Genomic DNA, 15011 nt, shown 5'->3' on the forward strand with positions numbered 1-15011 from the left:
TGATGTGGGAAGATTAGTCTTGCACTGCAGTCTTTGTATTTGCTTTCTGGTAAAAAAATATCCTAAAATCCTTAAAACATGATTTACTTCAGAATCAAAACTGCATAAGATATAAAGGTTTTTTTTCAGAGAATATTTGTGCATTTTTTCTTGTTTTAAGCATAAGCAAATGAAAACAAGTAGAAAAGAAAAAAAGACAAAATACACTTATTTTCAAGATACATTGTTAACATACTCTGAAATAAGTCTAAATGTAGTGCTGCTTCTCAAGTACATTTCTCTTGTTTGAAGGATTTTGAGATATTTTTACAGGAAAAATATTCATTAACAATAGTATTTATTTATTTATTTTTGCAAACAGAGCAGAAAAAAAACAAAAAACAAAAAAAAAAATTGTTCTACCAAAATCAATTGTATAAAAATAGCTCAGAAGAATTAACGGTGTTTGCATTGTGCATGTATAGTATCTCTTGAACATGCTCATTAAAGTTGAAGTTACTTTCTGCAGGATAAGGTTGAGATACACGCTCTCCTCCCAGTCAATATCAGGATCACCCAGTCCAGGCAGCTTTTTCGAGTCTCTTCTGTAAACTTCAACCTCCACCTAAAGAAACAAAAATCAAAGCACCATGTCTATTTTTGTCACGCCGTAACTCAAGTACATTCCTGAACCCCACTAAAAACCTGTGGGACCAACTTTGCCCGTCTGGATGACTGTGTACACCAGTCATCACCAGAGAAAAAACCTGTGTGAAATATTTGAAGCCACTGACACCATACTCAACACTTTTGTAAATGGCACTTATCAGATTCATCATACCTTCTTTCCTTCTGTGTTGTCGGCACTGACATACGAAAGCTTGCGTCTCACATAGAAGAGCATATCATCCTGACGCGGCGCCCATTTCTCCATAAAGTATGTGGAGAACATCCACGTCCAGAACACTATCCGGTCATCCTTAAAGCACCCTAAAAAACAAAAAAGCAAAACAAGAACTTAATTGAAGTTTCATCTGAATTGTCCTGAAGAGTGCACATACAGTTACATTTACATTACATTTATGCATTTGGCAGATGCTTTTATCCAAAGCGACTTTCATATTCCTGATTACAGGGACAATCCCCCTGGAGCAACCTGGAGTTAAGTGCCTTGCTCAAGGACACAATGGTGGTGGCTGTGGGGATTGAACCAACAACCTTCTGCTTACCAGTTCAGTGCTTTAGTCCACTACACCACCACCACTCCATTACACCATACAGTATAACCAAAGCTTAAAATTAAGATTACACATCACAAAATTAGCCCAAAATCAATATAAAAAAAAAGTTCTGTATTTAGGAAACCATGAAAAAATTGTCCTATGTAGCCTTAAAAAATGTCTCTGGTCTTACTGAGCATGATTCATCAGTGCACGTTCACCTAAAGAAAAAATCAAGTTACATTTTTTCAGCAAACTGCAAAAACGTTCTCCGCTTCTGAAACGACTTTTCTGCTGATAGATTATGCAGGCAGGGAAAAATGAATAGTAACCAATAATATCACAGTCCACGTTTTAAGATTCAATCAAATTCCAAAGGATAAAAATGCCATCCTACATTATTTCCTAAAGAATGATCTCTTTTACTCCTGAATATGCCACAAATGCGTTGTGAATGATACTTCATATTGTTTGTAAGTGTCCACAAAGTACTTTCAAGAAGATAAGCAGATGATATGAGATGCATTGTTTAAATAGTTATTTCTTGGTATAATAACCCTTTCAGAGTACTAAAAAACATATTTATTCCTAAGAAAGCTATTTAAAACATCTAAAATGATATTTTCTGCGTAGTGGCACAAATGTGGCTTTAATCACATCTGGTTTTGTTTTGCAGATATCGAATGTAACACCAGGAAGTATAACTGACGTTTAGATTATTCTGACTTTTCTTGTTTGACTGTTCTATTTTGTTCCTTCAATACTAGAGATGTCAAAAGTACCGGTGCTTCGGTCCCAAGTTAATACTAAAACAAAAAAGATGTCATGATACTAGTATTTCTGCAGTACCGGTAGTACTGAGAACCGACTTTATATGGTCCCAACGTGCGGTCTAACTGACACACGACAGCTTTAAAATGTTCACCTCTTATTTAAGGGTGTGCTCTGTTACTTCTTTTACATTGAAATGCACAATTAATCAAATTAAAATCGTGATATGTCCTAGTGAAAGGCTGCAATCTTAGTGTGGATGAGCTGTGTGCTTTAAATGAATGTGTGAAGCAGACCGCTCAGACACTGGAAACTCCACAGACATTGAGAATCATTTGCATTGTATGAGATGACAAAGCAGAGCAAAAGCTAGAGACCAGAAATATATTACAACTGTATAGTAACATGTAATATTTACTTTCGTAATATTATTAATAATAATAATGATTAAAAATAAGAACAAAGCTAATAATAATTTATAATAAAAAATTAAGCAATATATAACAAACAAGAGTGCTGTTGTACTGAGTAAAAGTTTGTTAAAAAATGCAATGGTATGTTGAAAAGTAATTGTTCTATTATCACTTGTTAAAATTTTAAGAATTAATTTGATGAGACACCATTTTGATGATGAAATCATCAAATAAAACAGAATTCTGAAAAAAAAAGGAAAACAGGATTTGGGAAAAAATAAAACAGATTTCAGAGGGGCCCTACTTAAAAACACTTAAGCAATGCATAATTCAACAGATCGTGACTTTATAAATACTTCTTTTTTCTCTTAATTACTCAAAAACCTGCTATTTTATAATATCGGCACACTTTTACTCTAATGCATCTTTTGAAAAACAATACATTTTAATGCTTGTATTAAAAACCCACGTACATATACACTTATTCCAACACATAGGCCTATAGCTCATCTGATAGGGCACTGGACTTAATGCAATATCAAATGTAGCCATGAATTCAAACTGACACGTGACACAACAGAGTCATAGAAGCGGCACGAAATTATGTTGTTGTTTTTCATTTAGCTTCTGCATTTTGAAACACTAATGTTTAGATTTAGGCATTGATTTGGTAAGGATGTCTTTTTTAAATATTTCATTTATATTTTAAAACACTAATGGTTAAGTTTCGGCATTGATTTGGTAAGGATATCTTTCTTAAATATCTCATTTAAAACACTATTGGTTAGGTTCAGGTAAAAGTTTTAGGTTAGGGAGGTATGTTTTAAAAACATTCATCTAACATTCTCCTTAAAACCTCTTCTGAATACGACACCATTTTACTTTCTTTTGCCCGAGATCAGGCTGCCATATCAGCATATTTTTGCAGATGATTTGAAATTGGTATCGAGAACCATGAAATTTCAATTATATCAGTACTGACTACTGAAATTTTGGTATTGTGACAACACTTCAATACAATATATAACAGTAAATTGTAACAAGTGTTTTACAATCTATGTAGTGAATTTACATTTAGTAAATTCAGAGACAGTGTAAGGAGGATATGGACCACTAGTAGAAAACGTATTTTGAGAAATTGTAACAATGTAGCTGAAGAAGCAAAAATGATAATGCCAGATTTTCTGTCTGATTTGCCATTTGTCATTGAAGCATAATCCTAACAAATACTTTTCTACATCTCAGTCTTTCTCCGTTCAAGTGGGTGGAGCTGTAATTGACTTGAAATTACTGCCTGGAGATGCTTTTTTTTTTTTCAAATTACTTTAATAGTATTCATAAATGTAAAATTATATCCAGTATGAGTTAAAGCTTTACTGACTGGGCTGTGGAGATTAGATGTTTGCACAGGCCTTAAATTTGAAAACCTAACCAGACCCGTACCCGAGACCGTGTGACCCGACCCGAACAGTACCCTCCGATTTTAAGCCTTAACCCGACCTGAACCCAAAATCAGTCACTCTCTTTATAACTTCTTCTCGAAGCAACTATTGTTGCAATAGGCTTTATTTTATGTAAGCATCGTAGGCACCATTCGTAAACATTCACAAATTTAACAAAACACAGCAGACCTTCAGCACAACAGAGCAGAAGGGAAGAAACATCCTTACTGTTTATCAAGCCCCGAAACTTTGTTTGGTGCAGAACAATCTCGAATCATGTGAAACAATGTAACAATCATGTGAAGTCCTCTTAGCAGCCTGAACTTCTTCAGAATGGCAAATTTTCGTGACACCTGCGCTAACACGCAGCGCGACAAATGAAACAGAACGCAAATGTCTCGACATGCGTTGTTGTAACTTGAAGTTCTTTTTAACTTGACATGGTATCTAAATAAATGCGAAGGTCCTACAAGAGATGCGGTGCAATGGTCAAATATGTCCGACCAGCACGTGTTTACATAGGAAAACAATGGAAAAACAGAGCAGAAAAAAAAAAAAAAAACGCAAAATCTCGTTTGGTGTGAATGGCCCCTAACTCATCCATTCATGTTTCTGTGAGTGAGAGTATGTGCCCGAAACCCAGCAGTTTCTCAGGTCCAGTCAGGCCCCAGTCGGGTTGCAGACCTCTAGTGGGGATACAGAAGACATAATATGTAGCAAAACACTGATCTAGCAGGATACTGTACAAACATACAGTACTTATTTCCATTAGTCCATGACTAACAAACACATAAAATGTCAGGGTTCCAGACTAAAAAAATTACTTAGGAGCCATTGGCTCCTAAACTGAAGCATTAAAGAGCCCAATGGCTGTTTTTAGTCGCCAAATCACAGAATTGCTCGAATTAGATTGCTGTTAAAGCCGAAGAAAAGTATTACAGCTGACAACCCATTAATCAAAGGTATAATAAACCATATATATAGTTGAAAAAATAAGTTTTGCATTCCCTTTTGTCTCATAAATGTTCACACCCCTTTCATAATTTATATAAATATAAGAGATAAAAGATTTTTATTTAGTACTGCTCTTCAGAATCTACACTAGATATTTACATAAAGTATAGTATGCATATAGTAGTGTATTGTCTTCTTGAGCATCAGTGAATGTGTGCACCTTGTGTAATAGTTGTGTACAAGTCCCTCAATAGACCTTCTTCACACTCCGGGTTTTGGAACACGTAAACATTTGCAGGGTAAACGTCGACAGCGGTGAATGGGAGTGAATGGGTGACCACAGCAAATCTTATTTTCACTTAACCATTCACTCCAAGAGCAAAAGAAAAAATCCACATTTACATTTGAATGACTTTCCAGAAGAAAAAAAAAAAGAGAGAGATGGATTAAGACAGTCAGATGGGAGAAGATGCCAAATTTACTGTCACTCTTTCAGCAGCTGTAATAGAAACCCCCTCACAGCTGTGGTAATTAATTTTTTAAAACTAATTCCAAGGTAATATAACACAAAGCATAATGTTATAAACTTACACTCAATAAAATGTAAAAAAAAAAAAAAAAAAAATCATATAAAAAAAAGTTTGCTAGATTTACGCTGTTAAATAAGGCGGAAATGCGTCATCACAGTCTGTGAAAAAGGTCTATTGTCCTAAGTATCAAAAGCTTGATATATATATATATATATATATATATATATATATATATATATATATATATATATATATATACATACATACATACATACATACACACACACATATATACAGTTGTGCTCAAAAGTTTGCATACCCTGGCAGAAATTGTGACATTTTGGCATTGATTTTGAAAATATGACTGATCATGCAAAAAAAAAAAAAAAAAAAAAAAAAAACCTGTCTTTTATTTAAGGATAGGGATCATATGAAGCCATTTATCATCACATAGTTGTTTGGCTCCTTTTTAAATCATAATAACAGAAATCACCCAATTGGCCCCGATCAAAAGTTTACATACCCTTGAATGTTTGGCCTTGTTACAGACACACAAGGTGACACACACAGGTTTAAATGGCAATTAAAGGTTAATTTCCCACACCTGTGGCTTTTTAAATTACAATTAGTGTCTGTGTACAAATAGTCAATGAGTTTGTTAGCTCTCATGTGGATGCACTGAGCAGGCTAGATACTGAACCATGGGGAGCAGAAAAGAACTGTCAAAAGACCTAGGTAACAAGGTAATGGAACTTTATAAAGATGGAAAAGGATATAAAATGATATCCAAAGCCTTGAAAATGCCAGTTAGTACTGTTCAATCACTTATTAAGAAGTGGAAAATTCAGGGATCTCTTGATACCAAGCCAAGGTCAGGTAGACCAAGAAAGATTTCAGCCTCAACTGCCAGAAGAATTGTTCAGAATACAAAGAAAAACCCACAGGTAACCTCAGGAGAAATACAGGCTGCTCTGGAAAAAGACGGTGTGGTTGTTTCAAGGAGCACAATACGACGATACTTGAACAAAAATGAGCTGTATGGTCAAGTTGCCAGAAAGAAGCCTTTACTGCGCCAATGCCACAAAAAAGCCCGGTTACAATATGCCCGACAACACCTTGACACGCCTCACAGCTTCTGGCACACTGTAATTTGGAGTGACGAGACCAAAATAGAGCTTTATGGTCACAACCATAAGCGCTATGTTTGGAGAGGGCCTATAAGAAACAGAATGGGTGAAAAGCAGCACGAGACACACTGGTGCGCACTCTATAGATGTATTCAATAACTCACAAGATGAAATCTGACAAAACCACATATGAACACACTCGACTGTCGACAATGGCGACTATATTTTAAATGATTGTTGCAATAATTATTTTTAGTCACAGTCTGGAGCCCTGAAATGTACTTCAAACCTAAAAACAGAAAATGATGATTCTTTCGCGTGTGTATGATTTCTTTCTTTAGTGCTGTATATTAGTGCTTTAGTGGATTCAAGCATTGTCTTTTACTTCCATTGTTCTAAGGGAAGTAAAAAGAGGAATGATCATACAGCATGACACCTCTATCACATCCCCATTTAGAATGAGGAAGATGCCGCTCGAATGTTAAAGTTATAAATCCTAATGTCTACTGTAAGCATCCGTAACTATATTCCAAGTCTTCTTGACAGCTCTGGAACAGACCCAAATTTAAATTATTATTCACAGGAAATATGGAAAATATTCTTCAAATTCACCTTTTGTGCTCCACAGAAGACAGAAAGTCATACAGGTTTAGAGTGACATGCACATTTTTGGGTGAACTACTCCTTTAACACTACAGTTTGAACATAACATTCAGTATTTCAGAGGAAGATGTTCACAGAAGCAGAAGTGGTGGGCTGTGCAAAATGTCAAAAGTTAACAGCGTGTCAAACAGATAATTAAATCTTTAAAATGGTCAAAACATCAAAAACAGATGACAAGAGAGACTGTGGAGTACAAAGACATTGTACCATTTAAAATCACATATGATAGGAGGTGAAGATGTTGCTCCACTGGAAAATGGCTAAAATTACTTACTGCTTTGTCATTTGGATTGAATGAGGTGAACTGAAATATCTAGATTCAAAATAAATCAGAACAAGTAACTCAAAATGTATTGGATACGACTGAAATTTAGAAGATGCCTACACTACTTTCTTACAATACAATACAATATTTGAACCATCCTTGATTAAAACTAGTTCCCTTTAAACTGAAGAATGAAAGCAGTTTAAAGGGAACTAGTTAAGGGAAGCTGGTCTCATTGGGGACAAATGTATACTTGGGATGAAAGTATAAGATTAAAAAAAAGTCTAGGCCGTCAATGTGACGGCACAGCTAAAGTATAGCATCAAAAATACCTTTTACATTTCAAAAACATGACATGACACTGAGCTTAAATAAACCCTCTGTATGCAACTGGCAGATGAATCTGAAATTAGATATCAGGACTGGGTATAAAAAAAGGATTTTCCGATTAATCACAATCTTCATTTGAACAATCCGGATACTGATTCTTAAAATCATAAGATCCCTTTTTTATCCCCTCTAAGTGCTCTTGGTAATACGGACACTCACCTAAACAGTAAAACACTTTTTAAAATTCTGTGAAAATTCCCGTCTTGGTTAGGTATTAATGTAAACAGCGTGACCAAAAAAGAAATAAAGAAACATATTTGTATTAAAATATCAGACATTGTGTAAATAATTAAACAACAATAACATGAAAACCACTCACTGCTCTTGGCTGGATAACTTTGGGAGCTTTACATTTTCAATTCCTGAATGTTTAATTAAATACTTGATAGACCTATGGTTAAGAACTTAAAGCACTGTTTTCTTAATTTGCATCTTTATTCTATTGTTTATATTTTTTCTATCGATTGTAATGTGTTTCTTTGTTCCTACTTTATTACTGACTGTTTGCTTGTTTTGAATAATTGTTTTTTACAATGTTCACTCAAATTAGTCAGTATTTTGTTATAGTATCAAATATGGTATTGAGATTTACCAAATTTCTTTCACAAATAAGACAAAATGACTTTATAACTGAAATATACCAGAATTAATTGGACTCAAAACAAATCAAATTGGAATCGAATCAAATCAAGAGCTTGTGAATCAGAATCGAATCAGATTAGATTCAATTAGATTCAATTGCACTGTTAAGGGAGACTACTAGCCTGTTAATTCTGAAGGTCATAATCCTGAATATAGCATATGAAGCATATTCTGATGGGATAAAGTTTACCACTATTTGTTAGAACACTGATAAGTAGTGATCGAAATAAAAATTCTTGGCTGAAATTTTAAACCACATACTGCCCATATTACAAGTGCATGTCTAAGCAAAAAGTGTGGGTGCTAGATTGGCTTGCCTGCAGTCCTGACCGTCTCCAATTGAGAATGTGTGGTGCATTATGAAGCAAAATATGGCAATGAAGACCCCATACAATTGTGCAGCTGAAGACCTGCATAATGGATGAATGGGGGAAAATTCCACTTATTAAACTTAACAAACTTGTGTCTTCAGTGCCTAAATGCTCAAGTATTGTTAGAAGAAATGGTGATGTTACATAGTGGTAAACACTTGACTATCCCAACTTTGTTGCAATCATCTGATTTGAAATGTGAATATTTTCAATAAATGAATAAATAAATAAATAATTCACAGGGTAAAACATCTAATAATGTGTTTTTGTTGTGCTTTCAATATAGCACAAGGTGAATCGAATTTACAAATCACTCCTTTTTGTTTTTATTAGCGGAACTGGGGTTGTACAATGAACTTCTTTGTCAAAAGATCAAGGAAAATTTGATTCCACATGACCCCTTTAATGTTGCTTTTTTAATGTCATATTGGAGCTTGACAGTAACTCCCATGGCACACAATAACAGAGCACTGAAAAATGCTCTTTATTAATGTGCTAATTAACAAGAGATCACTTCACTTCTGTGGATGTGGACTTTAATGTTCAACATAAACAATGCTTTTCCTCCATGTGGGTGTTTCTGTTATCAGATTTTAAAATGATGGTTTTCTGTTCACATTTTCGGCCGAAAACCGGAAAAAACATTTTATGCCATTTTCTGGCCGAAAATGTACGGCAGCCAAAAATGTACGGCACCCTTACTGATGAGTTCAGCAAACAGAATCAGAAGTGGAAAGCAATCGAAAATACATCAGCAAATGCATATAAATGAAAATGAAAGACACATTTTGTTTTTTACATTGATTTTTGGACATGTTATGCCACCAGAGAAGGCTTTCCTGGCCCTTCAGAGTTTGCCACCTCAGCTAATATAATATCTTATAGAAAGAAATTTATGGCATACAGGGCAGATGCTAGCTACAGTACATTCAGACTAGGCATTTGTGGAGGCATTGCCAGAGGGCCTCCAAAATACATGTTAACCTGGTTGCTATCCAGCACTATACAGTGCGACAGATTTACTCGAAATTGCGATTACAAAGTATAACATGCGAAAATAAATTTTAACCCATTCGGACATGTGCAAAAAGTTTCATTTCTAAAGCTTGGAAAATCCACCAATTATCAGTGTTGCAACAAAGAACATGATGTCTTCTTTGCTCTCGCAAAATCTCAAGCGCTCAAACTTTAGCGCATGGTCATGGATGTGTTTTCACGGTCAAGGTAATGTTTGCTCTGCACAGCGCGTGCGTCCATGCTCAAGAGGTATATGGTATATGCTATTTACAGCACAGTGCAAATAGTGGCAGATATTATTTACACCCCAACCCTGGTGCAAATAATGGTAAATACTAATTGCACCCTGGTGCAAATAGTGTCAGATACTATTTGCACCCATATTTAAATACTAACATACAGTGTGGGCATCACTGCAGTGTGTTTATTGTGTTTATTTAGAGTCCCACAGACACTACATGAACCCCTACCCCTAAACCTAACCTTACCTTAGAAAAAAGAACCTTGGTTTTACTACAGTAACCTTTTTCAACATGGTATTTCATTGTTAATTTACAGAAACCTAAAAATTAACCATGGTTCCTGTATTAACAACATATTATTATAGTAACACTAGGGCTGCAACAACTAATCGATAAATTCGATAATTATCGATAATGAAAATCATTGACAACGAATTTCATTATCGATTACTTGGATATATGCTCCGCCAGTAACGTCACTTTACAGTTTCATGAAACTAGTTTGAAAAATGACAGAGACAAATTGAAGTGGATAAAACACGACCCAAGATGTCCAGTGCACATGAGCACTTTATAAACACTTTAAAGATCATAGTAGGCATACAGTTTAATGTGGAGCGGTTGCTGCATCAGGTGCATTGAAAGAGGGCATGTGCTGTTTGATGCACTTAAGAGTTGTATCTCTCCAGTGCATCACTTACATTTTACTGCTATTTTCTGTTTTATAATGTATACATGTTATGAATTCAAAATCAGGTGCGTGTTTCCGGTATTTTGAAAAACTGTTTGTTTTTACCACATGCGAGTCTCTGTTAAACTTCACCGAGCAAACGTGCACGCGCATCCGCCTCAATCAAACCAATCACAATGGAGAAAGGGAGTGCCATCATTTTGTTTAAACTCATGCAACATCATACCGCACTTTCAGTTTCAATGTAGTCAATCGTGGAGCTTTCATGGATGTCATGGTCATGTATGCTGGTTTTAAAAAAAGTTTTAGATCATTTCTCATCATGGATGTAATACAATGAGCACCAGGATGAGACTTTTCAGCACAAGCGTGAATCTGCACTGCATTTGCAGATGATTGTACTATGTTAAACTGTATATAATACTGAATATAATGTATAACAACAAGAGTCCTGATAGTGCCAAATGTAATGTCTGATTTCACCAGTAAATTTATACTATGGCAAATATAAATTTACTGGATAAGCATGCACTACCATTAAAAATTATTTTTGAAAAGAATACTTTAGAAACATGTTATCAGTGACAATATGGTTTTAAACCTTACAATATTAATTTGAAATTCTTAAAATGTATGTAATCAGTGACAATGTACAAGCATATGTATCTAACATAATTATTGTATGTATTTTTCAGCTGAGCAGAATTATTAATATTTCTATTCTGGTGTCACCAATACCCTCTCTGGACTGATTTTTTTGTCCCACTCCATCCCAAAATGGATCATTTTACACTTTAATAAACAGTACTTTTTAAGTTTTACAAGTAAAGGAAAGGAACTGTTTTGCATATGTTCTGAAAGTAATAATAATAATAATAAAAATCAAACATAACTATTCAGGCTTTGTTCAAAGTTTTGTGAGAGTATAGAATCATTCAGTACAGTAAACCAAACCAAATCCTTACACACTTTATGATTTCTGTTTATTAAAATACAGGACATTTAGACATTTATCCGATTAATCAATTATCAAAATAATTGTTAGTTGCAGCCCTTAGTAACACCATGGTTAATTCCATAAAAAAAAAGCCAAAAACTGCCAAAAAAAAAAAAAAAACATGGTTACTACAATAATACTATAGTAGTACAGTGATGCAATCACACAAGCGATGCCGAGCCACAGGAACGAGTGCAATCAGACAGACCCTGCCACCAGATCAAACCCTTCTCTGCACTCCTCGACATTCACCATGGCCAAATCACTGTGATGAAATCAACATGTATATTCATTTTTATCTATTATTTTAAGTAGTATTAAAGGAAATATTAAGAGTGGAAACAGGAAATCAGATGGGGAAAAAAGAGTGGGATAAAAGATGGAATTGAACCGGGGTCGCTAGGACAACAGTACACATTCACACACCGTCTTTACACCGTACGCCACTGCAGTGACATCTATTGTTCAGTTTGCCATATATTCCTGTGCTTTCACCAGACTATTAGAATGTAAAGAGCTGCACTGTGTGGCAGATGCTATTTAAACCAGGGTGCAAATAGTCACTCTGTATTTTGAGTGAGCTTCCACTTTTTACAAGCCATATCACAGTAGTCAATAAAAAATGAGTAAAAAAATCATAAAAATCAAACATTTTTGACTAAACACATTTCTAACCAATACGCATTACTTGTTGTCAGGCACCGACCAGTCTGTGCAGACCTGCATAAAGTCTAACACACTTATTGTAACATCAGTTAACTGTAACATCAGTTACTCCAAAGTAAAACTGCCAGATAATTTTTACTGCTGGTGCTAATGGGGTGCCAGATCATTAACAGGTGGAGCTGAGCTAGGATCACTAAATATGTGTAAATTAAACTAGGCACGGATATGCAAATTTAATAACTGTTTGCACACGTTGACTAGAAGCAAAATCTCTATGCCACTGCTATCTGTCACTCAATATAACAGCCACATTTCCAGGAACAGAGGTCCTGTATAAAGTAAAACAGGGAAGCCTTAGCTCTAATGAGTCCAGGGGCATCCTCCTTGGTATTTTCTTTCTTGCAAAAACGTCACAAAAGTGTTCAATTCAGGTGACTTTGGGAACAAAATGTTTTTTGTTTTTTTTTTGTTTTTGAGTGTAGCATTAATGTATGGACTATAAAGCATCTCTAAAAGACTTCCATAACAAGCACTAGTGAAAGTTTTTCAAAATTACCTTTCAAAAAAAGTAGCCCGCTGTGACAACACCATGGTCCATCAGACGGTAGTACTATCACACTTAATACTTTACTTTTTGGTACTTCACGTGCTTTCACGCGCTGTTGATGTTTTAATACTTTTTAGTTTGGAAAAGATTTACATGTGTTGTAGAAATGCTGCATAAATATGTATTTAAGTATATAATAAAGAACCTCTTCATCGTTGGCAAATCATTGGATGCAATTGCAGGTTGAGTTTAATTGGACTGTTTTTAAATATCCACTTCATTCAGTGCTCTTTTTCCAACATAAACTTTGCCTAGGGCCTCTTAATGTCTAGAATCCTGACAGCACAGCTCCAAGACATAACAAGGCAAAAAAGTTCATTAAATTCCTTGCCAGACCTTGGATTAATAGCCTGACAAACGCTCAAGCCAAAAGAATTAAAGCAATATTAATATGATTTCTGCTGGTGAGATATACAACCGGTAAACCACAAACCTTGCACGATAATACAAGTGGCATTTTGTTATGCCTGCTGTGGAAATTTCCTTAATATGTTATTTTACTGTTTGAGTCATTGTGTGGACCAAAGTAAGAGGCCATGCATTGTTATTTACAAAGAAATAGATTTAGTCAGTATTATCTGTATTGTACTTTGGTGATATATTCATGAGATCTGTAAAAGTGTGATATCATTTTCAACAGGTTTTTACTTGTAATTGAACATTAACAGATAGATAGACGGACAAGACAGACAGACTATGATACATTCTAACTTTGAAGTGAGAATAAAACACAATGACGTCACACCCGCGAAAGAGAGATTGGCGGCGCGCCTCATGCATTATGATGTCATAAAGGCGCTTCAGTGGAAACAATAGCAGCTAATCACGGCCTCTACTCGCGTTTGATCCTAATCATATATTCATATTATGATGACATGTGTATGGCATTAAAGCCCAGGGCCCTTTACTCGTGTATTAATTTGACGGCCCTCCGCTTCTAGTGTAATGTGGCAGATGCACTGACCCAGTCCGCTCAGGTCCTGTCTGATGTTCAGGCGGTTCCGCTCGTCGACGATGGCTTTCAGCATGTGCTGCAGCGACTGATCCGGTTCGGCGGGACCCGGTAAAGCGGCCATAGTAAGCGCGCGGATGTCATGACACGATCAGAGCGCAGTCATACTTTCACTTATCTCACAAATGTGATCCAAGCATTTTAACACAGTCAAGCTCAATACAACAACACAAGAGCTCTTCACTTCCGTCAGCTGCCCAACGCGCAGGGAACACCCCGTGCGCTGCCAGTGACGTCACTCCATAGGCCTTTTAAAGGGGACGCGTCAATAGATGTTACTGTACAGTAACAAAGTTACTGTTTACAAACAAACGCTCCGCCCCGCCCCTTCCGTGTTCTTTTGTTGCCCAGAAAAGAACTGAGGCCGGTTGCACCAGTTATACATAAGTTACAACTTAGCCTAGTTGTGGCGTAAATGGGCACTAAGTCACAATTTACGCAAATAAAAATACGAAATATTTATAAATACTTGAGTGTTGCACCATTAAACTTAGGTAGAACGTAACCCTACGTATAAACTAAATATTTACGGAAGCCTCTGACCAGGAATAACGGTTGGAATAAAAAAGCAGACTGATATTTTATGACATCAATGAGCTCATGTTTTGCGTGACAGGCATCAATCATTTCGACATACAGTATGATGTTGAGATTTACACTTTTAGGAGAGAGAGAAAAAACTTACTTTTATCATGAAACCGATCTAATGGTGCAGTTTTTAGGGTGCGTCGCCTGGTGTCAAGTTTCAACACATTCAAAATATATATAGGATATTGAAATGAATAAATGTCTATTATAACAGCCTGTTATATTAGTATTTATTTATCACCCCTTATTTATTTTAGATACAGTTCCTATAATATTGTTATTTATACAGGGCAAATATACTATTTATCAAATCTACTTTTATTACGTATCCTATTTTAATGGGGATATAATTTATTACTCAGTTACTTGAGCAAACAAGGTTTGAACATCAAAATTCACGGCTTTCAGAACATCAACAGTTCTG

General features: G+C 35.5%; 1 protein-coding gene across 1 annotated transcript in view; it reads right to left on the reverse strand.

Annotated features, from left to right (window-relative positions):
- The window catches only part of LOC127437020 (uncharacterized protein KIAA0930 homolog), a 30730-nt gene extending 16506 nt beyond the window's left edge, over nucleotides 1-14224 (reverse strand). Inside the window, exons 1-3 of the mRNA XM_051691648.1 lie at nucleotides 13952-14224; nucleotides 821-969; nucleotides 500-604 (exon numbers count right to left, since the gene is read on the reverse strand). Of these exons, the coding sequence (XP_051547608.1) occupies nucleotides 500-604; nucleotides 821-969; nucleotides 13952-14063 (366 nt within the window). The 5' untranslated portion in view covers nucleotides 14064-14224. The remainder of the gene's footprint in view (nucleotides 1-499; nucleotides 605-820; nucleotides 970-13951) is intronic.
- Nucleotides 14225-15011: the final 787 nt, after the last annotated feature.

The sequence above is a fragment of the Myxocyprinus asiaticus genome, chromosome 47 (genome assembly GCF_019703515.2).
Source record: "Myxocyprinus asiaticus isolate MX2 ecotype Aquarium Trade chromosome 47, UBuf_Myxa_2, whole genome shotgun sequence".
Classification (NCBI taxonomy): domain Eukaryota; kingdom Metazoa; phylum Chordata; class Actinopteri; order Cypriniformes; family Catostomidae; genus Myxocyprinus; species Myxocyprinus asiaticus.